A 27,120-nucleotide genomic window follows, 5' to 3' on the forward strand; every position below is an offset into this window, starting at 1 on the left:
GTGAATTTGATATCTATAAATATTAATGGGTTAAATGACCCAGCTAAGAGAAAAAGAATATTTTTTAAGTTAGAAAAACAAAAAGCGGATATAATATGTATTCAAGAAGTTCATATAAAGAAGAGAGATAAAGGGTACTTATTAAATAAAAAGTTGGGGAAAATGTATGCAACACTGGCGAAAAAGAAAAAAAGAGGCGTAGTATTATATATAAAAGAAGATATAGCCTCAGAATTGATTTATAAAGATGAATTGGGAAGAATAGTAATGGTAGAGGTGGTAATGCAAAATAAAAAGACATTAGTGGGGATATATGCCCCTAACAAAAACCAGAGTGAATTTTACAAAAGCTTATATGAAAAAATAATAGAATTTGGAAACCCAAGAATTTATATTATAGGAGACTATAATGCAATAACAGATAATAGACAAGATAATGCTTGTGAACAAAGACAATATAAGAAACGGAATACATTGCCTAAGAAATTTATAGAGATAGTCGAAGAATTAGAATTAGTGGATGCGTGGAGAAAAAGGAACCCAGGAATATCATAGTTCACTTTCTACTCCAGCCCACACAAATCATGGTCCAGGATAGGTATGGCCTGGGTAAATAGCGAGCTATACAAAGAGATTCAGGACATAAAAATTTTGGCTAACACATGGGCAGATCACAACCCGATACAGATAGTTTGGAAAAACAGTCATTATAAAAAAAGGTAGATGGACACTTAATTCCCAAGAACTGAAAGAAGAATATATTCAAAAAGTTAGGGAAGAATTGATTAGTTTTTTAAAATTTAATAAAAAGCAGGATACCTCATTGCAGAACCTATACAATGAAGGCATACTTAAGGGGAATATCAATAGCTTATATAGCAAATAGAAACAAAGAAAGAGAGGAAAAGCAAAAAGCCCTAACAAAAAGAATAGAGAAATTGGAAAATAAGCAAATGGAAACCCCGGGAGACGAGCATATTAGAAATGAACTAGCATTAGTTAAACATGAGATGAATATTTTAGATCAAGAGGAAACAAAATTATTTCGAACATGCAAATAAACCTGGAAGGTGGCTGGCATATAAATTAAGAAAAGAAAATCAGAAAAGAACGATATATCAATTACAGGATAAAAATGGAATAATAGAGACAGATCAGGAGAAAAAAAAGGAAATTGTAAGAGAGTACTTCGAAGACCTTTACAAACAAGAGTAGTTGATTTAAATAAAATAGAAGAATATTTGAAAGAAGGAACTCTCTATCCAATATCAGAGGATAAAAAAGAGATGCTGAATAAAGAAATAACTTTAGATGAGCTAAAGGCGGCAATTCAAAAACAAAAAAGAAACAAAATGCCAGGCCCAGATGGGCTACCAAATGAGCTATATAAAGAGATAGGTGATATACTAGAGATAATGCTATTAGAGGTTTGCAATGGGGTATTACTGGAAGCCAAAATACCAGAATCTTGGAAGGAAGCATACATAACATTGATTCCGAAAGAGGGTACAGATGCCAATCAAACAAAGAATTACAGACTAATATCCCTTTTAAATTCAGATTACAAAATTTTTATGGCGGTAATGGCGGAAAGATTAAAGAAAATACTCAGTAATAAATTTTACCCGGATCAAAATGGATTTCTTCCCACGAGGCAGATCAGATATAACACAAGAACAATAATAGACATATTGGAATATTATGAAAAGCATCCAGGAAGCCAAGTGACCTTGGTCTTCCTGGATGCACAAAAGGCCTTTGATAACTTAAACTGGGACTTTATGAAAAAGCAGATTAATCTGATGGATTTGGGAGCTAATTTTGTAAAAATGTTGAAGGCAATCTATGCCACACAAAAGGCCAATGTATTATTAAATGGAGAAATTACCAAATCATTGAAGATAAGGAAGGGGGTCAGACAGGGATGTCCGCTTTCAGCTCTGCTTTTTATAACAATTTTGGAAACTTTGCTGGACAGAATTAGATTAAATAAAGAAATTAAAGGAATTAAAATAAAAAAATCAAGAATATAAATTATAAGCCTTCGCAGATGATATGGTTTTTGTCATAGAAGATCCAATAGACTCAGGACCAGCTCTACTAAATGAAATAAATTCGGTAAATTAGCAGGATTAAAAATCAATAAGGAAAAAACCAAAATGCTAGTTAAAAACATAACAAATAGTAAAAAAAAAAAAAAAAACTGGAAGAAAAGACAAGATTACAAATTGTAAATTAAAATTAAATATTTAGGAATTTGGTTAAGAGCTAGAACATTAAATCTGCGAGAGGGTAATTATACTAAATTACTGAAACAGACTGAAAAGGACTTGGAAAATTGGAATAAGATGCAAATTTCATTATTAGGTAGAATAGCAACAATCAAAATGAATGTTCTACCTAAAATATTATATTTGTTTCAAACAATTCCAATATTACTGGACGAAAAAAGATTTAGATAAAATTGTGATGAAATTTATCTGGGCAAAGAAAAAAACAAGGATAAAAAAAGCTTATTTACAAGATAATAAATGCAGGGGTAGATTCGGACTACCTGTCTGGGAGATATGTTATAGAGCAGTGGCATTAGTGTGGATAAAAGATTGGATTGATTTAAGGAATACTAGGATTTTACAATTGGAGTGACATGATTTACAGCGAGGTTGGCATGCATTTTTATGGAACCCGAATAGTAAAAATAATCTATATTTTACTAGACATGTATTCCGAAAGTCTTTAATTAAAATTTGGACTGATATAAAGAATCATTATACTAAAATCCCGAGGTGGTTTTCAACGATGGAGGCAACGTTTCACTTAAATACTATGGACATTAGTAAAAAACTTAAATATTACCAAATATTAGATAGTGAGGGAAGAATTAAAACGAAACAGGAACTAGAATCACAAGAGATAGTTATTGATAATTGGTCATATTTTCAAATAAAGCTGAGATACAACAAAGACGTAAAGGAATATGGAATTGAGGTAAAAGACACATATTTAGATAAAATACTTTTAAACCCTGAGAAAAGTTTGATTTCCAAATTATATAATTATTTACTAGAATATGAAATGGCCGAGAAAATTGTGAAAGGTCCCATGTTAGCTTGGGAAAAAAAATTTGGTTATAGTATTGATCTGGATGTCTGGGAAGAAATCTGGCAGAAAAACCTGACACTAACCAAATCAGTAGCACACAAGGAGAATCTATACAAAATGATGTACAGATGGCATCTGGCACCCTCTAGACTGGCCAAAATATTTCTGACAGCCAATCCTTGCTGTTGGAAATGTAAAGGGAAATTTTGTCCTGAGATAAAGAAATATTGGTTAAAAATAAAAACGTGGATAGAAGAAATTATAGAGTGTGGGCTGGAGTGGAAACCGGAATTATTTTTGTTGGGAATGATCAAAGGGGACTACCCCGCTAAAGTAAAATATCTGACCATTCATTTATTAACTGCGGCACGTATTTCACTAGCACAATATTGGAAAAACCCAAATGTACCACCAATACAGGTTGCTATTCAGAAAACATATAAGTGTGCCCAATTGGAGAGGCTTACACTTAAAATTAATGGGAAGGAGGATACAGATTACTACCGGATATGGGATAAATGATATAAGTGGGTAGACAATAAAAGGGGAAACATGTAAATGAACCTAAGATACAAATTATATTCAGCGGTTTATATTATATTAAATATATAAAAACAATTAATGGTTTTAAACCTTCTTTTCTCTGTTACTACTATTATTATTAGCCATTTATAATATTTTTTTGTTTACTAGTTAAAAAACATGAATGTATTCGTAATAGAAGAGTAGTTATAAACCAACATGAAAATAGAGTATCTTGTGAATTATTTAGCGCTTAGGATAATGAGTAAAGATGTGACTAGTACTAGCCAATAATGATTTTTAGGACTTACCAAATTCGATAACAAATGTAAAGAATTATGTGTTATTCACATATTATTGTTCCTGTATTTTTGAAATTGTACGTTTTTAAATTTGTAAATAAAATTGTTTTTAAAACTTTAAAAAAAAAAGAAAAATTTGGACTCAACTGTGGTTGTAGGTTGAGGACTATCAGCACTTAATCGGATTTTGCTTCTAGATGCATTCTAGATGCTTTAAAAATAGGTTAGAAAATAGACTGTTAAAGAGAAACCCTGAGCACTGTATTAGTTGACACTATCCATTACAGATAGTCTTTGACTTTTGTTGAATTTTGTCCCATAGTACAACCTGTCTTTCAACAAGTTAACAGTTAAGTTACTAATGATTGTTAAATGAATCTGACTTCCAACAAGCCTTGACTTTGCTTGTCAGAAGGTAGCCAAAGTTGATCACATGACTTTGGGATACTGCAAACTGTCATAAATACATGCCAATTGCCAAGCATCCAAATTTTGAACACATGACCATAAGGATGTTGCAACAATCTTAAGTTTGAAAACTGGTCATAGTTCAGTTTTTTCAGTGCTGCTGTAACTTTGAACAATCACTAAACGAATGGTTGGAAGTAGGAGGACTCCCTGTATTAGTACACTTCTAACGTATTATGAAGGATTTATTATGCTGTAACAGAACTAGCTAACTGAATTTTGTGTATTTAAAATTATTATTAAAAAATGAAACAAGATGAATCTGTATCCATCAGGTCTTAACATACACCTTTGTGTTAGAAAAGATACTTTCAGGTACCTTTTGTGTCACTTTTCTTTTATACAAGTGAATGAAACAGTTAACTCTAATCATTATTCAATTAATTATGAGGAACAAAAGCATCCTAGAAAAAAAAAGCAAGGAAATGGCTTCGTATTCTCAGCAGAAATCACAGATTCTTTGTCAGGGAGAAAGCTTTTACCCTTTCAGCATGTTAGTTCCTCTGATTTGAATGCAAGATCCTTTGCTGAAAAAATGGCTGGGATTGTTTTAAAGTCCTCTAGGAGTGCTTTCCACATATTTCTAGCTATATGTCTGCAAGGAGTTTTTTTCCCTATTCATGTCAATAGAACTTTGTTCAGTAAACACAGCCTTCTGTTTTCTACTTCATATATCCATCCCTTTCTATATGGATATATCTGCCTGGATTTGTCTGGGCCTATCTCTCTTCAAATGATTTGTTGTATCCAAAGAGAGAGAAAAAGCAAAACTATAGGTGTCCAATTTGTTGTAACTGGAGATGTATATGTATATGTACATATACATCTATAGCAAATTGGTAAGAAACCATTCCATTACAGAGTGGATGCAACACAACATTTTTTTAAACTGAAACATGTCCAAAATATAGCTTCTAATATATTATTTAGATACAAGTTTATATATATATATTTATATATTTATATATATATATATATATATATATATTTTATATATATATATATATATACACACACACACACACACACACACAACACACACACACACACACACACACACACACACACACAACGGCAAGTTTTAAATCAAAATTCAAGCTATATATTTCCATACCTCTGGTGAAGTAGCTGATCCAAATGATGTCAAAGGCTTATTCCATGCACTGACAGAAGGTGGCTGTGGAGGACTAATAGGCCCCACTAAAAGTTCCAAGAATAAAGTAAATCAGAATTTTTGAAAGGAAAACATATTAGCAAAAGTTCTGAAAAGTGGTTTAAAGCTACCTCCCATACAGTTGAGCTCAGGACATTTGGAAAACAAATTTCTTACTACAATGTATAGCTGAAGAACAAAAATTTCTGGAATTGATCCAGAAAAAAGTGGAGAAACACAGCATGTTAAAGTAGTAAAGCAGCTCCTATTGTATTTTGGGCAATATTCACATATAGTGGTAGATACGGTAACCTTTGGAAGAGTCAGAAAAAAAAGGAATAGACGATACAGATTTTAAGAGTGTGTGGCTGAACTATGCAGCTTTTAAGATCTAATTAGCTTTTAAGATCTAATTTTTACACATAACAATATCATATGAAGGGCTCAATTTTTCATATTGAGAGAAATTGAAAAGCCCAGGGAGATAAGTTAATTCAACACCTTAAAGTACACATTTTTCTTTTCTTGTATATGTAGCTAGATGGAAAAAAGGTCTCTGCTTACATTTTTTAGAGATGTCATTGAGGACACTTGTAGGGGGTACTTTATTATCCCAAAATTCAGTTCCTACAGCATTATGGGAAGCTGCATTCTGCAGAGTTTTGCTTGTTCCTGCATAGTCTGTACAGATGTTCAATGCACAAGTTGCTGGTGTTTGTGCCTGAACTGAAGTTTGTGGACTTGGAATCTGAGATACACCTTGCAATGGGACTTGTGGTTGAGCCTGACCTTGTTGAGCAGCAGCTGCAGCCGCCGCCGCTGCAGTTGCCTGTTGTTGTTTTTTGGCAAACCTGGGCGGTAGCTTAGAACTTGTGCATCTTCCTTTTTCATTTGAATTCTTTTTGGTCCAGACCTGAGAAAGAAAATACTGTTGAGAGATGATCCACTAGGGAAAGATGAAATTGAAATGCTTAAATGACAAAACAATGTTTTCCAAATGATCGAATTAATTCAGGGAATATGTTGGACTGATGGTTAAAAAAATGATTAGATGAATTTATATAGCACAAGCAGACTGATGAGATATTCCTTCCTACAAGTGTAAGATTTTTGCCATGGCCATTTTATCAACTATCTATCAGATAATGATGAATAACCTGGACTCAGGCATTGCATACAAATAAATAATTTAAAAAACACCATGTTGATGATTTAACAGAATATTGAACTAGTTAGCCCCACAACTGGATCCAGTATGGTAATTCTTATGGCCTGCAAGGAAAAATGTTCCGGGAAATGTTGGCATTAATTTCAAGTAGAATAGATGCCTGAGCACCATTTACTCTAGATGTCTCTCAATTTCAACTCCAAGGAATATGAATCATAGTAAGATATATGCAAGTAGTTGTAGTTCAGCAACAACTGAAGAGCCACAGAATACCCAATATGTGGTGAGGGATAGTAAGTGATCAAATGTATTCATTATATAAATCATTTAGAGTATGAGATCAACTTCTCCTGTAAGATTCTAAATAGAACAGGACATCACAAAATGGAGTAAATCACAATTATTTTGCAGTGACTAAAGAATGTGCAGAGTGTAACTGAAATTATCTCAGTAACCAGATATAATTCAAATCAATACTTCTTTCTATAAGAAACAATAATGCTATGCATGATCTCAAACCTGCACTGTTTGTTCTTCCTTTTTTCTACGTTCTTCATCTTGCAAACGTTTTTGCTGTTTTTTTGACACTACTTCAGTAAAACCATCATTGTTCAAGCTGGATTGGGAATCTTCGATTACAGTTACTTCAGGATGGTCATCAATAATGACAACACCTATAAAGGAAGTCCAAATTTTAATCAGACCTATACCTAGGCACCAATTTAAAGCAATGGTCATTATCATATGTTTAATTTATTCAGGGGAAAGGACCCCCCTCCCCCAATACAACTACTCCACTTGATGTTTCATGAAGAAAGCATTACATACAATCAAAGAATTGGAAGTATCTTGGAAGTCTTCTAGCCCAACCCGTTGCCAAGTGCTAGAATTCTCACACGATTGTGGATAAATGGCTATCCAATCTTTTCCTGAAAATCTCCAGGAATGGAGCATTTATGAATCTTAAGTGTCTTACAGAGATTTTCCAAGTACATACTTGCATAGTTATTAAGATCAAACTGAGAGATTGCATCCACTTTCTCTTTGGGTTTCTTTGGGCCAGACTTGGTCTCTTCCCGCTTCTTGTTGCTATCTTTGGAACCTTTTGACACAGCAGCACTGTTACCGTTTTCCTCCTGATGCAAATTGCTGCTTACTGATTCAGTGCTAATCACAACAGGGATCGGTTCTTCAAATGGTCTGTACAAGAAACAGGACCGATTAATTTAGCAATAATAAATAATTAGTTAAAGCACAGGATTGGAAGAAATAACGGCATCTAGCACATTATGGAACATTGTCCATATTTTAATTCCTCATGCCTCATTTTACGTACAGGTAGACCTCAACTTATGGTTGCTTAATGCAGTCACAACAGCCTCAGAATGGGTGCTTGGGACACTGTAAAATGTTGCACCTCTTCCATTACATGGCCACAATTTGGGCACTTGGTAACCTATTCACATTTATGACACGTTGCCAAGTGCCCTGTGATCAAGTGAATGCCATTTAGAGTCTTCTCTGGCAGCTTCTCCAGAAAGTCAATGGGGAAGACAGCAGGGAAGGTTACAAGCACAGGTGATGCTGGATTTGAGGTATGTTCACAGCATGCCAAGGGATTTCCCCTCCCCGCCCCCATACAGGAACAGGAAAGCCTATTGGAGCCTGGAGGAACAGACCTCAAATCTAGTGAAAATGCTAGCGAACACCAGGATTTTGAGCCTCCAAAAACAATGGCATTTATTAACATTTTCGCTAGTTCTGAGGTCTGTTCCTTCAGCACACCGAGGGATTTCTCTCCCACCTCACAAAGTCCAGGAGATCCGGGCCCTCTACCCAATGCCCTGCTTAACAACCCACATTATACTTAATGACCACAACTGGGAGAGCTGGGATTGCAGTCATTGCATGAAGAGGTCACATGGAGTCTCACTTAATAACTGCTTTGCTCGATGACCAAGATTCCAAGTCCAATTGTCATTATAAGTGGTGGACTACGGTACCTGTACTACAGTAAGTCTATTTTGTCCTTTCTTGACAAATGCAAAAAGTTTCTTTCAACACATGCCCAAGATTTTGGAGTGGAGAGATAAGGAGGAAGGAATTGACTTCCAACTATAGAGGAATATCTGTCCTTATTTGACAACAAATTTTACTTTTCAAATTAAGATTTGTGCATTTTTTTATTCAGAAATGTTTTGTGTGCAATTAATCCAAACAGGTGTAGCAACAACATAAAAAGGGGGAAAGCATGCAAATGAAAACATCTATTTTCCTGTCTAACAATTTTTGAATTGAATTAGTTCTGTTTAGAATTATAGCCACAGTATAAACACAAATCTTTCATACATGTTTACAATACATAATCACCATTAAAATATGCTGTAGTGCCTTAACCATTCTATGGATCACAAAATATATGGATTGTAGCTTAAAACATACAGAATGACAATGATTAAATACTGAATTTGGTTAGCACAACCTTTCACTTTAAAAAAATATTTCAAGCCAGTGCTTTCTTACAGTGCTTTCTTACATTTACCTGATATAAAAAATAATGCAGTTTTATAGGCTTTGTCTTTTCATAAAAATGCACAAAAGATTTATGTAACCAGTTTTACACAAAATTGAAAAAAACCTCCTTAATATGGCAGAAGTTAACAAATGGCAGTGCTTTTAAAAAAACAAACAAAACCCCAGGCAGATTCTTATTAATTTATTCCAACATACTTCCAGGTGAAATGGGTCTCTAAGATCAAAATGTCTGTCTTGGTTTTGTCCAAAATTATTAATTTTGGGAAAGTAATTTCTTTGTGTCCTTATTAAAGTGGAAAATATGGTAAAGTTAACCAAAGGGATTCTTTGGTTCCATTATTTTGCCTCTAAGTGTGCCAAAATGAAGGTGCACAAAAAGTGCATAGACAGAAAAAAACATCTTCTAAAAAAAATGAGGTTTTTTTTTTTTTGCAAAGAATGTACTCAGCCTGAAAGTTCACGGATTCTGAGAAAGCTTAATTAGTCTGATTTAAAATATCAGGCTGCCTCTTTTATCCTGAGCCAATGTTTTCCTATGGCTGCAATTCAAGTGATGATAGCATGAAATTTAAATATATCTACCTGTTCCAAAGAGGAATCTGTTAGCAAGAGCTTTCAACATTAGCAAAACAGAACAGGCTCATCATTTCTGAATAAAAATAATGCCTGGTGCAATCCTCTGAAAATGGCAGACACTTCTGAGATCATGCCATGTGGCCCAGGAATTGCACAGCCTGTTCTGCTTCCTTAATGCGAGCCCTGGAGCTCTTTGAAGGGTGTGAGATGAGTGACATGGGGTGAAGAGGAAGTTGTGGGGCCCAGTGGGATGGGAAACAGGACTGTGGGTACCTATCGGGGCAGAAAGTGAAACAGGGGATACCTCAGGGAGCAGGGGAGGCCTAGGGCAGGGTCTGTGCTAGGTCTCCCAGGGCTTCCCCCAGGCCCCCTGCATCCTGTGCTTTAACAACCACATCAGGAACAGAAAAATGGAGGATCATAAGTGAGATAATCACATGGTTGCTTCACTTAATAGCCATTGTGACTTCCAACTGTAATAGGCAGGCTCCATTATGATCATCAGTTAAGGACTAACTATGCAAGAGATCAAATATTATCAGGCATTTTCAGCTGTCAACTTCCAAGAAACTATAAGAAAAGAAACTGAGAGAGAAAGGATTATTCTGACCCTTATGATGCTGGCTTTAACTGCAGTAAATTTATCTCTTATCAATTTCCCCTCCCTCTTAGAAATATGCCCTATAACAGTGGTGGCTAACCTTTTTGGGCTCCTGTGCTGAAAATTGCATGCATGCTCAGAAGACAATGTGCGTGCCCCCCCAAGCCCCCTTACCTGCACTGGGCATGCGCGCGCTTCCCAGCTTAATTCGGCCTGTTTGAGGCCTTCCAGAGGCTCAAGGGAAGCCTCTGCGGCCTTTGGAGGCTGAAAAATGGGCCTGTTTCATCACTTCCGGTATTTCCAGAAATACAGAAACTGACGAAACAGGCCTGTTTTTCGACCTCCAAAGGCTGCAGAGGCTTCCCTTGGGCCTCTGGGAGGCCGAAAAAGGCCTCAAACGGGCCAAAAATAAGCTGGGAGGCACGTGCATGCCCAGTGAGGTAAGTTTGATTGGGGCTCACATGCTCGCACAAATGGCTCTGCGTGCCACCTGTGGTATGCGTGCCATAGGTTTGCCATCACAGCCCTATAACAACAATTTCCCTATTCCTATCTTTTAAATGGAAATAACTTTCAGAGCTGTGCAAGTTTGGATTCATGTTTCTTTTAAAGAGCTAGAAGCCTTGAAACGTGAACACAGAATGTCTACAACTCATTAAACAGATGCGACAATATCTGTCCTCAAGGTTGTACAGCTGCTGTGTTGAGAATTCCATTGCAACCGCATAACCTGGGAAACAGATGTGGCTGCAAAGTGAGTTAGTCAAGTGCTGTATTCATGCTCCTTCATGTTCTGAAATACCTATGAATCAAAATTTGAAGCATTAACCTACTATTTTTAAAAAATAATTTAAAATTAAAATCATTTAATTAAATCTAGGTTCTATAACATCTCAAGACTTAAACATCAAATATGTTATCAAAAAAGCACAACAAAGAACGTTCTTCCTGTGCCAACTCAGAAAGCTCAGGCTGCCCAAGAAGCTGCTGATACAGTTCTACAGAGTAATTATTGAGTCTATCATCTGCACCTCTATAACTGTCTGGTTTGGCTCTGCAACCAAACAAGACAAACACAGACTTCAATGGATAATTAGAACGGCAGAAAAACAACTACTACCAACCTGCCGTCCACTGACCTATATCCTGCACAAGCCAGAAGGAGGGCTGTGAAAATATCTGGAACCCTCATATCCTGGACATAAACTGTTTCAACTTCTACCCAGGGGTGGGATATGACAGGGTTAACTACTGGTTCGGGATTTACGGGGAGCTTCCCTGCCTGCTGTGAGCCACGCCTGTTAATCATCATTAGCACGCTTGCCAAGAAGCAGCCTTTGAAACAGCCCTCTTTTCTTAGCTGTGCCTCGTTCAGCAGCTGAAGTTGAAAAATCAGGAAATAAAGGTAAGAACCCAAGTGGACGGGTGGGCAAAAACATCAGTAGACATAGAACCAGTTCTATGTCTGCTGCTCTTCAGAGCTGCCGGTTCTACATAGGTGGACAGAACCGGTAGAAACCCACCCCTGCTTCTATCCTCAAAACGACTCTATAGGGCACTGCACATCAGAACAACTAAACACAAGGACTTTTTTCCTCCATGCCATCACTCTCCTAAACAACTAATCCCAACAACGCTGTCAAACTATCTAGAAAGGTAGAATTACCATCATTCTCATCTTCCCTATTACCTATCACCTTTATCTTATGATTATCTTTGTTGCTTGTATATTACAATTTATATTGTTTACTTATGATTTGTTGTTTACAGTATCCATGACTATCACTAAGTGTTGTATCGAATGTTTTACGATGAATGTATTTTACAATGATTATGATAATGATCTATCACTATTGAGATAGTGATATGAGAGCTTATGCACTGGAGACAAATTCCTTGTGTGTCTAATCACACTTGGCCAGCAGAAAATTCTAATTCTAAATTTAAAATTCCAGCAAAGTAAAATAACAGAATTGGCTTTTTTTTTTTTGAAGCCTTCTACATTAGGTTTTTCTAGGAAACATACTTACCCCCTTTTTCCAGGTCTTATTGGAGGGCCACTTCTCCTTTCATTTCTTGGCCCTGAAAAGTTTCGTCCAGATTTGGATGGGCCATTATTGCCACGGCGATTCTGCCGATCAACCCCAGGTCTCTGACTGGAAAAACTTCTCTTAGCTATTTCTCTTTTAGGAATTAGTGTATTTTCTCCTGTCTTAACAGCTCCCTGTGCTGTGATGTCTGCTAATCTTTTTTCATCCCTCTCGCGTCTCTCATTGAAATCACTACTTTCTGAAGCAGTTTCCCATTCTTCATTTGCCTGGTCTGAAGAGTTCTGATTGGACAAGTCAGGTGTCTTACTTTCTGAAACCTCCAAGGTAGTGCTTGGCTGCTCATTAACAGCATTACTCACTGCCACACTTGATGATGAACTAGTTGTGACTTCAATTATTTTTGATGCCGCCTCTCTTTCTTTTAATCGCCTAAAACGTGGTGGCTTGTCTTGCCTGGGAGGTCGTGCAGGCCTTTGCCTTCGTGGTCGTTCCCTTATAGGATCAAATTTCCTCTCAAACTTTGCAGGAGGTCTTTTATCCAACTGTATAGGGCCATAATGTTCATGTCTTCGTTGCGGTTCTCCATCTTCAGCCTTGGAGATTTCTGTTTGTCTTGGATTCCACTGATTCTCTCTGTATCCTGGTCTCCTAAGAATAGATGGTCGAGGTGGGCGACCAACTGGATCCCTTCCACCACGTCTAAACATCCCCCCTCTGCCACGTCTAGAAGGTTCTCCTTTAGGAAGAAAACCTGGTTTGGTCTTATTTTCATCTTCTCTTACATATGTTTTATCAACAACTCTATGGTCCCCACGAATGTTATTTTCAGGTTTGAAAGATAGGAGGGCTTTTGAAGGTTTTTTAACATCTGCCCTTTCTTCTCTCTTTGGGTGTTTGCCTTTGCTTAAGCTGTCTTTGTCTGACAGAAGAGTATCACTTGCACTTTCGTGTACTTCACTGTCAGAGTCAGTTTCTGAGCCTCTTTGTCTTCGCCGTTTTGGAACTACTTCAAAATCAGAGCTCTCACTACGGGTTTCACTCTCCTCCCTCTGCCTAAGAGGACCAGAGGCAACATGTTCTACTCTGGGTTTATTATCTCGGTAATGTGGATAATCTCTATTGTGACCTCTGCCACCTCGACCCCTGCCTCCATAAGAACCTCTATAGCTGCGCCCCCTAGAGTAATATTCCCCACGTCCTCTTCCTCTGTATCCTTGGTCTGGAAACCAGTCCCTATTTTCTTTCCAGTATGTTCTGGGAGGTGCTCCAGGCTCCCGTTTTACTGGTCTGGTTTCAATACCAGGTCTTTCTATGGTTTGTTCTTTGCTAATTATTTTTTCTGGCTGCTTTTCTTCCGTCACATTTGCAGGTTGTTGAACTGGTAACTCTTGTACACTAAGTGGTGGAGCCTCAACTGCAGTTTGTGGAGTGTTTGGCTGTGGAACTGAAGGTGGAAGTGTTTGGACTGTAGCTGGCGGCTGAGATACAGGAAGTACTGCTGCTGCCTGCTGTACAGTGACAGGCTGAACAGTAGATGTAATTATAGGTTCTGTGGAGTTGTCTGTACACTCTGCAGTTTGTGATATGTTTTGCAATGTTTTCTTATCATCTGTAGTGGCTTTCTCTGGTTCTAACCTGGAAATGAGCATCTGATCCCTTTTCTCAATTTTGTTGACTCTCTCGTTTGTCAGTCTTTCTCCCTCCCGTTCTTTCTTCTGTTCACGTTCCTCTCTTTGTTCACGCTCTTCTTTCATATCACGAAGAATAGGCTTTTTGATGGGACCAGATCTTCTCATTGGTCTGTCACTACCTTCCTCTCTTCTACCATATCCTGGCCTTGGACCCCACCTAGTTTCAGATTTAGGTTTAAAGGGCTTTTCAGGTTTTGATCCCTCTAGTAACCTACTACTTGTAAACCCCTCCTTTTTTTGCTTGCTGTCTACTCTTTCCAGCAGTGGTTCTTTTGTTTCAGTGTGTCTGTTGTTTATTTTGGGAACATTTGCCTGTGTGTTGCCCACTGGTTCTTCTGATTTCAAAGAATGAGTTGATCCATGAGAAATGCTTCTCTTCAGAGAAGAATTATTCTCTTCTATAGGCACCTGTTGTTCTTTGGAGCTTTCTGAAATATTTCCCGCAGTTACTTCAACATTTACTGCCAATGGACATGTATCAGATTGATGTGGCTGTGCATTTTCTAAAGACCTGCTTGAAGTCTGTATGTTCACATCCTCAGATTTTTTGAAGAAGTCTGTCTTTATATGGGGGTCTAACTGACCCTCTTCTCCTGAGTACACTGCTTGAACTGTTATTTGATCTTGATCCAAGAGTTCTTCAGACCTAGAGGAAACAAGCCACATTTTCAGCTGAACTCTTATCAATCATTCTAAACAATATTAAAAAAAAACAGGTTTAAAATGTGAGTTATTTCCTGTATGCTGGAATATATCTATTGGTAACCCTAGTAGTTTTAGAGATATAATTTGGGGTTGTAACAGATTTTCAACATTTAGAATACTCTTATATCTAAACATATAATAAATCTCACAAGCACCTCAATGGGCATGTAAGAAACTGAAATATTGTAGCTGCTAAAATGAACAGATATAAATATGTATACAGTCATTCCTCATTTAGTGATCATTCACTATTACAACAGTGCTAAAAAGTAACTTTACAACCAATCCTCATTTTGAGGACCTTTGCAAGTTTGTAAAACAAAGGTGAAGTAGGATCATTAAACATAGTTGCTGATTCACTTTAACGATTGAGTTGCCAGTCCCAACTGTGGTCGCTAAATGAGAGACACCTGTATATACGAGCTTTAAATTTAGTTTACTACTGAACTATTTTAGCAATATTAATAGCTATTTGTAGATGTCTTTTATACCTTATAGCTGATATTCAAGGGCATAGTAGATAATGATGAGGGATATGTTGGGTCTTTTTTAAAGTGGAAAATAGTCCATAATAAAAATGAAGGACAATGTCTCTGATTTTTCATTGCCAAATATCCATCTGTTAATTCTAATAGTTTAACAGAGCTGGAATTACATTTACATTTTTCTGTTGTTTGTCCAAGAGAGACAATTGTACTGAAGAATATGGTTATTATCTAAGAAAAACCATTGATTAGAAAAAAATATGTTGATCCTTTTATATTTTGAAAGTCAGAGGTATGCCTGAATGCAAGCATCGTAGAGAAGAAAGCCACACCATACACAAAAATCTGAAGATTACCTTATATCGATAGTTTCTTCAAGGATTTTGGGGGAGGTACTAGTCTGTTGAGGATCTGCATGAGCATATGGTTCTGACCCCCACATCATATGTGATTCTGTCAGTGGTATGGCATGTTCCCTCGCTGATCGAGTAACATGATCAAAAGAATCTGAACCAGCTCCGGTCCCCTCTATTTGATCCCTCCTCAGAAGTGGTTTAGGAGGTATAATTCCTGAAATGGAGATATTCAAATTAAGAAGCATAAGTGCTAGGATTGTCATCTGATTCTTCTGACTTTTAATATGGAGGGATAAAACTGTCAGTCCTTCAAACAGATCAGATTAAAAAACACAAAGTTATGAATGTTAATACTAATTTAATGTTAATACAACAAAATCACATCAACAAGAAACCCTTCTTTTATCTATAAGACACAAAGGAGGGACAAACCTGAAAGGCTTTCTTAAAATTGTCCTACTGTTGACTGGGTTGCAGCTCTTTCTCCTATTCCTAAGTTACTATTAGAGCCCATAACATACAGTGAAAAACTGTTTAAAAATGTATAAACAAACATATCCTATAAATATATTTTGTTGTAGGAACGTATTTTTGCAGTTGAGGCACAACCACAGAAGAGATCATATTCCTGGTAGCTATTCATTTATCCTCAAATAATGTCATTAGAGGAATGTTTCTAATAATGATAGTACAGTAGCTTTCAACATACTCACTTTGAAATAACCCTTTGAAATGCCTAATCTCAGAATATCTATAGCACAAGATCAGGAAAAATGAGAAAATTGAGAAGTTCAGGATAGAAGTATACAGCATACAGTAAGAGTTATACCAGGATGCATGGGAGGCATATCCATAGTAGGTCTTCCTGACATCATTCTTGGATCCACATAAGACTGCATCATGAGCCACCTTGGATCAAAACCCACAGAAGTCAAATGTGGGGGGTGCGGTTGCATAGGTTGATACAATGGTCTATGTGGTGGTGGCGGGGGAACAGGACTGCTAGAAGGTTGTGATGGTGTAGATTGTGGTAAAACTCCTTGCTGCTGTTGTTGCCACTGTTGCTGCTTCATTTGCTCCTACAAAAAAGCAAATATGGCAAATACAATCAATGTTTCCTCTGTACAACTTATATATTTAATTCATATTTTCAGCTACAAGTGTTTTGGAATAATATTAATTTAATGTTCTTGGTGTCCAAACTCCCAATTCTCTCTCATTATGGTGGGAACTTTGGTAGCATTAACTATGACAATGGATGGGTAGATGAACAAATAACAGGTAATTTCTACATTTACATATAAAACATGTAAATTCTAAGCAAAAATAGTACACAGATATAATCTACAGGTGTAGAAAGAGCAACTAACATAACATTGCTAGATTAAATTTGGATCATGGAAGCTATTACCATATTTTTCGGAGTACAACCAATCTACGTACTTTTTCCACCCTCAAAGTGGGTGGAAATGCCTGTGCATTTGATACAGTGAATGTTGCTGAAGCCCCGCCCACCCACCGGCCCCCACCCTTAGGCCTCGCAGCAATTTGCCTTCTTGCAGCAAACAGCCTGTTTTAGCTTCAACACAGCCTGATTAGCACAAGCAGCTGATTGTTGGTTGGATTGGCCCCCCGACAATCAGCTGTTTCAGGCTGCAGGGATTGCCACAGCCTATTTCTGCCTCCGCAACCCACTTTTGGCCTCCACACGCCCCATTTTCCGCCCATTCCCATCCCTGCCGCCCAGAACGGGGCGAAAATGGGGCATGCGGAGGCAAAAAACGGGGCATGCAGAGGCCGAAAATGGGGCCTGCAGAGGTGGCAATAGGCAATGGCAATCCCTGCAGCCTGAAACAGCTGATCATCAGGAGGCCAATCCAACCAACAATCAGCTGCTTGTGTTAATCAGGCTGTGCTGAAGCTGAAACAGGCTGTTTGCTGCAAGGAAGCAGAGGCAGATTTTTTTTTCTTGTTTTTCTCCCGAAAAGCTAGGTGCATCTTATACTTCGGAAAGTATTATACTCTGAAAAATATGGTACTTATTCCGTGGAATCTACAGTTATAAGCAATCTTTAGTTACTTATTTGTTTCCATAAAGGCAATTGAATAAAATATGTACTATAAAGCTTAAGATAAATCCATTACCTGTTGTCTCTGAAATCGTGGTGGCAACGATTTCTGAAACTGCTTTGAATAGCCAGAAGAAACAGCAGGACGAGGCTGAGCTCCAGAATCAGGCTCATTTTCATGTGAATTGTCTTTTTCGTTATGACTAGTTTCTTGTATGGTGGAAACAAGTTGACAGTCTGTCCAAGGTGAAAGACAGAAAAGATTAGTGCCACATACTGTATGAGTTAACTGTTAAAATGATGAGCGAAACAAAATATATAGTTCAGTGTTTTATAAAAAGTTGTCACGAGTAGCTTAAATCTCAAATTAGGCAAGCTGGTATTGAACCTAAGAATCAATTTCAAAATATTCAGATGTTCCAACTAAAGTTATACTGGAACGTTAAGGGCACTCTGCAGATTATTGGGGTACCAAAAATGTTCAAAATTATACTGTAGCGGACTTTCCGGGCATTATTTGCCTGGGCCTAAATTGTTGGAGGCAATATGCTGACTCTGTAAACCGCTTAGAGAGAGCTATAAAGCACTGTAAAGCGGTATATAAGTCTAAGTGCTATTGCTATTTTGCAAAACTCTATTTTAAACATATTTAAAAATGTGTTCCTCAATGCCTATTTCAGGATGTCCACATTTTTAAAGTCTAGATCTGGCTTAGATTCTAGTATTCACAAAATACTGTTTGCTTCCAATCTGAGGTATAGATCTTGAAATATTGCCAAAAGTTCTAGTCAACTTGAGTGAAAACAAGGAATGCTGAAAACTAAAGTATAACTGTATGTGGATGACAATTATATTTTACATTAACAAAAAGAATTGATACAAACCTCTTTCTTCCTCACTGGTGGTTTCTTTTTCTTGTTTCTCTAATATCACTGGGGCAATGGCAGACTCCTGAGGCTCAGAAATTTCAGTTTTAGGTTTCTCATCTACTTTAGGTATCTCTTCCACTTCTTCTTTCTCCTCTCTTTCTTTCTCCTTTTCAATTTCTTTGTCATTGTCTTGATTTTCTTTTATTTCCACATCTATCACTTTTTCTTTCTCCTTTTCAATAGTTGTTTCCTTTTCCCTTTCAATGTCATTTTCTCTGATCTTTTCTTTTTCTTTCAATGGGTCTTCTTGAGCTGGCTTTGGTACACACCCAAATTTCTCATTTAAGCGTTTTAATTTCTCAGCACATGCAGCTTTTCTTTGTTCCTCCATTCTCCGCTCCTCTTCTTCTCTCCTTTTACGGGCTCGTTCTACTGATGCAGATATTTCTGTCTGCTGTCTTCGCCTCTGCTTCCAAATCTCATCATCATCTGGTACTGGCCTAGGAGGAAAGGAACCTTGCCTTCCTGATCCTGCCATGCGATCTGGAAGTGGATGCTAAAATTAAAAAACAAAACAGTAAACATCTAAACCAAAGATATACGATTAAATTCCCTTGCCTTAATACATAAGCAAAATTCTTTGGAAGAGAGACCTCAAAATAATTTGTCATAAAATCTCCAGCCAGGTTTAATAAACAATAAGTAGTACCAATTATAAATGAAAAAATCATTGCTGGAGATCCTAGAATTTGATCTATTTTCACGAAAGAATAATCAAAATGTTAAATCTTAACATTTAAGAACACTTAATCCCTAAAATATACATACAAGAACATTTTCAGTGTTAAGAGATATTTAAAACAATCCTTCTTCCAAAAGATTAAGTATTTGTTTGCAAGGCCTTTATTATTTTGAACTTGTGCATGAATTAATTTTTAATTCCTTAGGCTTACTGAAATCTAAAATTTAGTAGTTTTGTATTTTAAATTTTAATCTCCCTCCCTGAAATCTTGCCATCTAGTAGGACCTCAGAAGCATGACTTTTCTGTGGCTGCCCCTACCTTGCGGAACCCTTCCTGCCAGCAATTCAACAGGACTCCATTCTAGGTTTTTTGGAAAACCATCAAGACCTTGCTTTTTATTGATGTGCTGGCATTATGAGTCACGGTGGCACAGTGGTTAGAGTGCAGTACTGCAGGCTACTTCTGCTGACTGCCAACTGACTGCAATTTGGCAGTTCGAATCTCAGCAGGCTCAAGGTTGACTCAACCTTTCAGTGGGTAAAATGAAAACCTAAATTATTGGGGGCAATATACTGACTATGTAAACCACTTAGAGAGGGCTATAAAGCACTGTAAAGCGGTATATAAGTCTAAGTGCTATTGCTATTATATGGGTAGAAGGCATGGAAGTAGCAGTGAAGCATCCCAAGTGGGATAATTAAGGCACAGGGTTTTTGTTTATTGTTTTGTTTTTATTACTGCCTCATTTATTAGTTTTATGGTTGTTGTAGAGTTGCTTAAGATCTGTGGTCATATAAATCAGTTAAATAAATAAATGCATCACTTGCTGCATCTAATATAGAATAAATGACTGCAATTAGAAAAAAAAATGTCAAACAAATACACCCCACACATTCATTTTGGAGTTCAGCCTATGAATTCAGCAAAGGCATTTTAAAAAAAGTGTGCAAATTCAACTTCTTACAATTATTCCAACAGAAGCTATCAGCATTTTATTAAAAAAGACAGGTAAAGGAAAATGTGTATATGAATCAGAGATTATTTCTTTTAAACAAACATTTTGATGATACCTGAAGAATTGATTTTGCATGAAGTCCAGAAGTATTACTTCTCTCAAGTACTGAAGATTGTGATGGTAACACTCCACGTCCCTGTTAGATTTTAATAAAAAAAGTCTTTGTGGATATTCGTACGAAATTAAAATGCTGAACAAAGTTAATCATTTCAAATGGGGCAAATTAAATTTTACTTAGAGGAAGAGTGTAAAAGAAGCAAAATTGAAATATTTTCCCTAATACATATTAATTTATCTATTTAAACATGTAAAATTATTTGTTTTTAAAAATATGAAATTATTCTGATATATAGGACATGATAAAATTATACATACATACATTTCAAACAGAATTTAACAACCATAAAACCTAGCTGATATTAAATAGTGAAACCAAGAACAAGTAAACATTAATCAAGAGTCTTGCCGAAAAGAAGCATCTTCTGCTTGTGCCTAAAATGTGTAATCAAAATATATTTCAAATTTATGGAAGACAACTCTTTGCCAAAGCAATGAAACTTAACACATAAATATATATTATACATATATTACACATAGCCCTAATCATAAAAGGCTACGGTTAACTTAAATGATCAATGGGGAAAAGGTCAAATTTAATTGCTCCTGGAAGCGAAGGAAGAAATATTTTTACTTCAAATTTTCACAAACTAATAAATGAAATTCTGCTTGGAACCATAAATGCCACTTGTAGCATGAAAAAAAAAATGCACATTTTTGCATATGTGCTTAGCTGAAGAAAAAAATGCTCTTTAGGAACAATATGATTCTAAAGAGATAGCAACAACACGTACCTGGTCAAACTGACTGCTTTTGCTATATGCTCCTTTTGTTCCAACCGATGGCAAAGCAGAAGATGATTTAGGTTCTTCTACATCTTTCTTGTCTACATCTTTAGTCAATTCATTACTGCATAAAAGATATCAATGGAAACACTTCTGCATATAATTTTTATGTCAAACTTATTTTACAATCTTTGTACTAATTTCACAAACATTGCATTACTAAAGCAACCCCATCAAGTTTTTAAGGTAGCTGAAAATGGAACCATGAACCAACCAAACGCAGAAAAACAAAATTAACATCATGAGAAACATGCAGAGATTACAAATATACACATCCTGCCTTTTATTCAGAAGCTTCAGATCACATACCTGTTGCTCTCTCTGCCACATCTGAGAGATGATTGTCCCAAAGTCATTGAAAGAGCATAGGTGACTGATAATCCAGACCAAGGGTCTTCAAACTTGACACCTGTAAGACTTGTGGACTTCAACTCCCAGAATTCCTCCTCCAGTCATGTTAGCTCAGGAATTCTGGGAGTTGGACGTCCACAAGTCTTAAACTTGCCAAGTTTGAAGACCCTTGGACTAGAACCTGGGAACTCTCTGCTTCTAGTCCAATTCCTTAATCACTACACAATGCTAGTTCTCAAATGTGAAACAAGCTAGATGGATAACGACATGCTCAACATTATTTAGCTAATGTAAAGTCTATAGTTAAACAGATATTTACACCCCATAGATACCTGTGCACTATATCACAATGGCAAACTAATGCAAACATTATACACAGAACATAAAAGACTAGCAGATGATTTTTATATTTTTTGTATCAATGTGTTTATTACCTGTTTTCCTGTTCTTTCTGATTACTTCCCTGTTCATCATCATCACTGAAGTTCAACTGTTCAGTATAATCTACTTCACTTTGAGCTCCTAAATAACAAACTGGAGATTAGCACGTTGAATACTTTTTTCTGTTTGCAATTTTAGTTTGATGTATATCAAGATCTACATTGCTTACCAGCCCAGCCCTCATCGGCTTCAGCATCTAAATTATCAAACTTATCAAGTTCTTTGAGTTCGTTAGCACTTAGGATTGCTGGACGTTCTACAGTTTCTGAGTTCCGTGAAGAAGGCCCCCTTCCTCTTGGGTTTCTAGAAAAAGAGAAAACATGTAACACATTTGAATTTAAAACTTAGAAAATGGTACTCAACTTAGATAACAAATGAGAGAAAATTATATTAGCAGGATTATTTTCATACAGCATATTTAAGCAGGGATTGGATTTATCTAAATAGATGAATTGAGATACTAGATAGATCTAAAGCAATCTATCAAGAAATGCTTTAATCTGAATTCTTGCATGGAGCAGGGGATCAGATGTCAATGGATAAATGGACTCTTCCAACTTAATGATTGAATGATTGGTTTAACACAGTACTGAAAAAATACTGAAGTACATTTTTAACTAGAAGCTAAAATCTATCTTTAGGAGTCAGTGAAGGGATAAGCTAAAATTCTTGGTATGTATGAGGTCTCATTGTCTGCTAAGAAATTACAAATTTCAGCCACATAATGTACTGTAAATGCACAATGACTGACTTTCTGGATATATAATTATACAGTTAATAAGCAAATCTAGTTCTAGTACCAAGTGCAAACTGATTTTGGAACAAAGCAAACAAAGCAATTGGCTTCCTTACCTGCTGCTCTCAGATGGGGCAGGAAATCTGCTGGGACCTGCCACTGGTGGATATGCTAGTTTAGGGTACTGATTTAGCATCTAAAGAAAAGAAGACTAGATCAGTAATAACTAAATTTATATGAAAGTTATACATAAAAATAGGTTACATGAATACATAAATGCTACGCACAAGCCAAACTGTAATCTAAACAAAGATAAATAGGTTCCCATATGAAAATTTAAACTAAGAACTATTTAAGTTTTTAAAAAGAAAAAAGGAATTTACTAATTTACATAGCAAACTTATGCAGAACTTATGCTTGAAATTTGATGGCTCTTATAAACATGCATTTTGCATTTCATCAAATGCAGAAAATGTATGGCTATATTTTAACAATTGTAAATTAGCTTCATAAGATTACATGATTACATGAACAATTACATGAACAAAAAATAATTAGTGAACATGTACAGTCCCTTTGGTCAGCCTTCACATTTCCAGCTAAATCTGAAGAGATAGATGTATCATAAGGTCCCAATATGAACAAAATCACTTTAAGATAATGTCAGGGTGTTAAACCATACTATGAATCAGATGTATTTTTGTCAGTTCTGAAATATCATTATTTTCCTGACTTGTTTTGTCCAGTAAAGTATTTTGCAAAAGTATAATTGAAACCTTTCTATAACTGCTTAGTCAACCAGGAAAGGAACACATAGAATGCCTTCATAAGCAAAACAATTATTTACATCTTAGAATATTAAGCTAAGATACAATAGTCTGAATTTGCTAATTTCTGTAACTTCAACTAATACAATTGAAAAACATTTCTGACATCTCATGTAGCCAGATTATAAATCATAATAGATTAAATAATTGATCTATCCAAAATAGTCTGCTCTATTTTCTTAATAAACTTTAAAGCAAACTATGGCAATTAAGACAAAAACAAAATTTAAATATGCAAGAACTTTGTTCTTGAGTAGAAATGAAGAGATAGAACTGGCTTGCTTCTGATCTAGCAGTTGGAGGATTCATTATGTTCTATACTAAGTTTCAAAACAATGGTCATTTTGAAGGCAGTTTGTATATTCATGTATTTGAAAAAGATATTCCTGCCCAATGATTCAAATTTAATATACATTTTAGTTCTATAATTGAGTTAAAAATTCTTCCATTTTTCCATGTGTAGTGTGATTAGTAGGACTCCGGGGGATGGTAGAGAACAGGAAGGCTTGGAGGAATGTTGGCTATGGGGTTGTGATGGGTCGAACATGACTTTGCGACTAACAATAACAAGTGCGATACGTGTCTAGAGGGATAAGTGTGAGAAGTTTCTGTGTTGCTGGTCTGTTGATGTATGCCTCTTATATCATACTGATGTCAGCCTTGAGGTCCATTTAGAAAAATGAAAAAAGGCACTGGCTTGATTGCCTATTGTAAGGATAGAATTAGTACTTTTTGTTCAATAAATCAGGGATCCCCAAACCCTAGTGTTAGGAATTGGGCCAGGTAAGTGAGATATGCTAGTGAAGCTTCACCTGCATGTGTGCAGGATCTAGGTTGCACTCAAAAAACCACCGTCAGCCCTCCCAGATGGTGGAAGACAATTTTTCTTCTGGAATTGGTCCCTGGTGCCAGAAAGGGTTGGGACCACTGGTATAAATGATACTATTGACAGCAGAGCCTGGTAAAATAGGAGGAGTGCAGTGTGCTGGCTTTTTAAAAAAATTTGTTGTGTAATGGTAATCCACACTATCCATGAAATTAAGCAGGAATGGCCAGTTTTGAAACATTTAAAGAAATCTTATAGTATCATAGCAATGGATGTGCAATGGTGTTACTTGTTTAGGTTGGGGTTCAGTCTTGGAGCTGCTAAACGTTATTTGTTTTTAGAAGCTAAATAACTGCTAACTGAAGATTAATTCTGTTGTTCTGCAGTAAGAATATTGTGTTTTCTCTTCTATCAGAGCTGTGAGGGACTTCAAAGAATTTGTTTTATTATTTTATGTTTTTTTTCTTCTACTAGAGTAAATTGTAGCAAAAATCACCATCTATTTATACTGGTACTAGTGGCCTTGAGTTAAAAAAAATAGGGAGCTATGGATTTGTTCTGATTTCACATGTTTCTAATGGCCAGAAATTTGAAAAGGTTTGTTTTGTTCCTTTGGAATGAGCTAATTTGGAACGTTTAGAGGGAAATGGAGGTGCTCGGTTCTGGGGAAAAGAGGGGTGCTTTGTTCCAAGCTGAAGTAAAATATTCTTTGTTTGTTTCATGCATGGCCCAGGTGGTGCTTCTGTTTCAATTAATTTGGTCATAAACCAAAAGATACCTTTTGAATCCTGAGGCTATAAACATTCTTTCTCAAAATTTTATGTTTTGTAAGATTCTTAAAAAAGATTATTATTGTTTCACTTTGTCTATTGCTTAAATATAATCTAAATCAGCAAACAGGTCATGCTGCTACTTGCTCTATAGGAATAATTTGCCCTCCTCATTCCACTCTCTTTATAACATGACTCTTGAAAGTGAAAGAAATTTTGGCAAGAATCTGATCTATCAGACTTACATATGGTGGTATCATTCCTCTATACTGAGGAAGGATCCCTGGCTGTTGCTGGCCATTCATCTTAGGTAGGGGAGGTGGTGCTATCCGTATCTCCTTCTTTTCTGGAACCTTAAGGACATCGCTTTGTTCTGTTGGTCCAGGCATATTACCATCTTCTTGAACAAGAGGTTTTGCTTCTTGATCAGTTGGAGAATTTGGAGAGTTTAAACTTCTGCCTCCACCTTCTCTCCAACTAGCAACATCTGCATTGGAAAAAAGAACATCCAATTCTGAAGTGCTGTACCAACATAGTAGCCAGTTTTATTTTCCTCTTCCAAAAACCACATTTCCACTGCCTGGAAAAAGTTAAAGCAGCCTAAACTAGAGCCATATAACCTAGACAATTGCCCAATTGACAACTGAAAAATTGAAATAAACTTTGTGATACAGTTTGTTTTTCTTGACCACTATAAAGAGTGGGATCAGACTTACAAAAAGGGGTTGCCTCATCATACTTAGCATCTATCAGTATTTTTGGAACATCTCAGTTTTGGAAATCTCTAGTATTATGCAGTGCACTTTCCCCTGCTAGCAGGAAAAAAACTGACTGTCAATCCTCAGAAAGCCAGAAATCAGAAATCTTTGCTAATGTACAGGTAGTCCTCAACCTATGACCATTTGTTCAGTAACTGTTCAAAATTACAATGGTGCTGAATGAATGGTTATGACCAGTCCTCAGAGTTCCAGCTGTCTCAGCACTTCCATGATCACACGACTGCAATGAACATACATAATATTCCTCCCTACTTTCCCCACAACAACACTGTAAGTTGGGCTAAGAGAGTGACTGGGCCAAAGTCACCTAGCTAGCTATCATGCGTAAAACACAACTAGAACTCACGGCATCTTGGTTTCTAACCTGGTGCTTTAACCATTAGGCTAAACTGACTTGCCACCTATTTACAACTTATTAATGACAGGTTCCAGCATCCTGTGATCATGATTGCTCTTTGAAACCTTCCCTGCCAGCTTGTCCAAAAAGTCAATGGGGAAAACCAACAGGGAAGGTCACAAGTTGCTAAGATAATTCTCTCCCACCCATGCACCTTTGCATTCGTGCCACACTGGCCACCTATACACTCCCAAAGTCCACCTTTCACCTTTCTCAGACTTAGCTGGATCCTTGTGCTCTCTCTCTGATCCACAACTGCCTGTGCTCCTTCCCCTATCCTTGCTGTGCCTTTCCATGCACAATCCCTAACTTGCACGCTTGCTATGCTTCCCCCAAATCCATGCACACTCCTCATTGCCTCTCCCATCAAGCACTAGCTACCTACCTAACTGCTAGCTTGGGACTTGAAACGTGCTGCTGGCTTCCCCATTGACTTTCGTTGTGGGAAGCGGGTAGGACATTACTTTGCCGAACAACCGTAAGATTCAGTTAACATCAGCAACTAGCACTGCAAGGACTGCCATTACTAAGCCATGCAGTTGTACTTTATGACATTGCTTAGTGATGGAAATTCTTGTCCCAATTGCCATTGTTAAGTCAAGGATCACCTGTGGTACTAACTCCTACATATCCATCAGTATTTCTAGAGCCATCTTTTCTTCGCCCTTTTATTTGACAAG

The 27,120-nt window shown here is 36.7% G+C and overlaps 1 protein-coding gene across 5 annotated transcripts in view; it reads right to left on the reverse strand.

The window, feature by feature from the left end:
• Window positions 1–27,120, reverse strand: part of PRRC2C (proline rich coiled-coil 2C) — a 78,299-nt gene that overhangs the window by 35,416 nt on the left and 15,763 nt on the right. For 4 of the 5 annotated variants that reach the window (XM_087960940.1, XM_087960938.1, XM_087960939.1 and 1 more), the window contains exons 6-20: window positions 25,510–25,751; window positions 22,958–23,037; window positions 22,275–22,408; window positions 22,099–22,186; window positions 21,263–21,377; window positions 20,467–20,547; window positions 18,669–19,209; window positions 17,861–18,021; window positions 16,545–16,794; window positions 15,716–15,929; window positions 12,458–14,815; window positions 7,713–7,915; window positions 7,235–7,389; window positions 6,112–6,460; window positions 5,509–5,594 (exon numbers count right to left, since the gene is read on the reverse strand). In XM_087960940.1, the coding sequence (XP_087817066.1) occupies window positions 5,509–5,594; window positions 6,112–6,460; window positions 7,235–7,389; window positions 7,713–7,915; window positions 12,458–14,815; window positions 15,716–15,929; window positions 16,545–16,794; window positions 17,861–18,021; window positions 18,669–19,209; window positions 20,467–20,547; window positions 21,263–21,377; window positions 22,099–22,186; window positions 22,275–22,408; window positions 22,958–23,037; window positions 25,510–25,751 (5,057 nt within the window). The remainder of the gene's footprint in view (window positions 1–5,508; window positions 5,595–6,111; window positions 6,461–7,234; window positions 7,390–7,712; window positions 7,916–12,457; window positions 14,816–15,715; window positions 15,930–16,544; window positions 16,795–17,860; window positions 18,022–18,668; window positions 19,210–20,466; window positions 20,548–21,262; window positions 21,378–22,098; window positions 22,187–22,274; window positions 22,409–22,957; window positions 23,038–25,509; window positions 25,752–27,120) is intronic. The other variant, XM_087960937.1, reaches the window with a different exon arrangement.

Source organism: Notechis scutatus, chromosome 3 (assembly GCF_049901735.1).
Source record: "Notechis scutatus isolate UNSWTSFEM ecotype Mainland chromosome 3, rNotScu1.2, whole genome shotgun sequence".
NCBI classification, from domain to species: Eukaryota; Metazoa; Chordata; class Lepidosauria; order Squamata; family Elapidae; genus Notechis; species Notechis scutatus.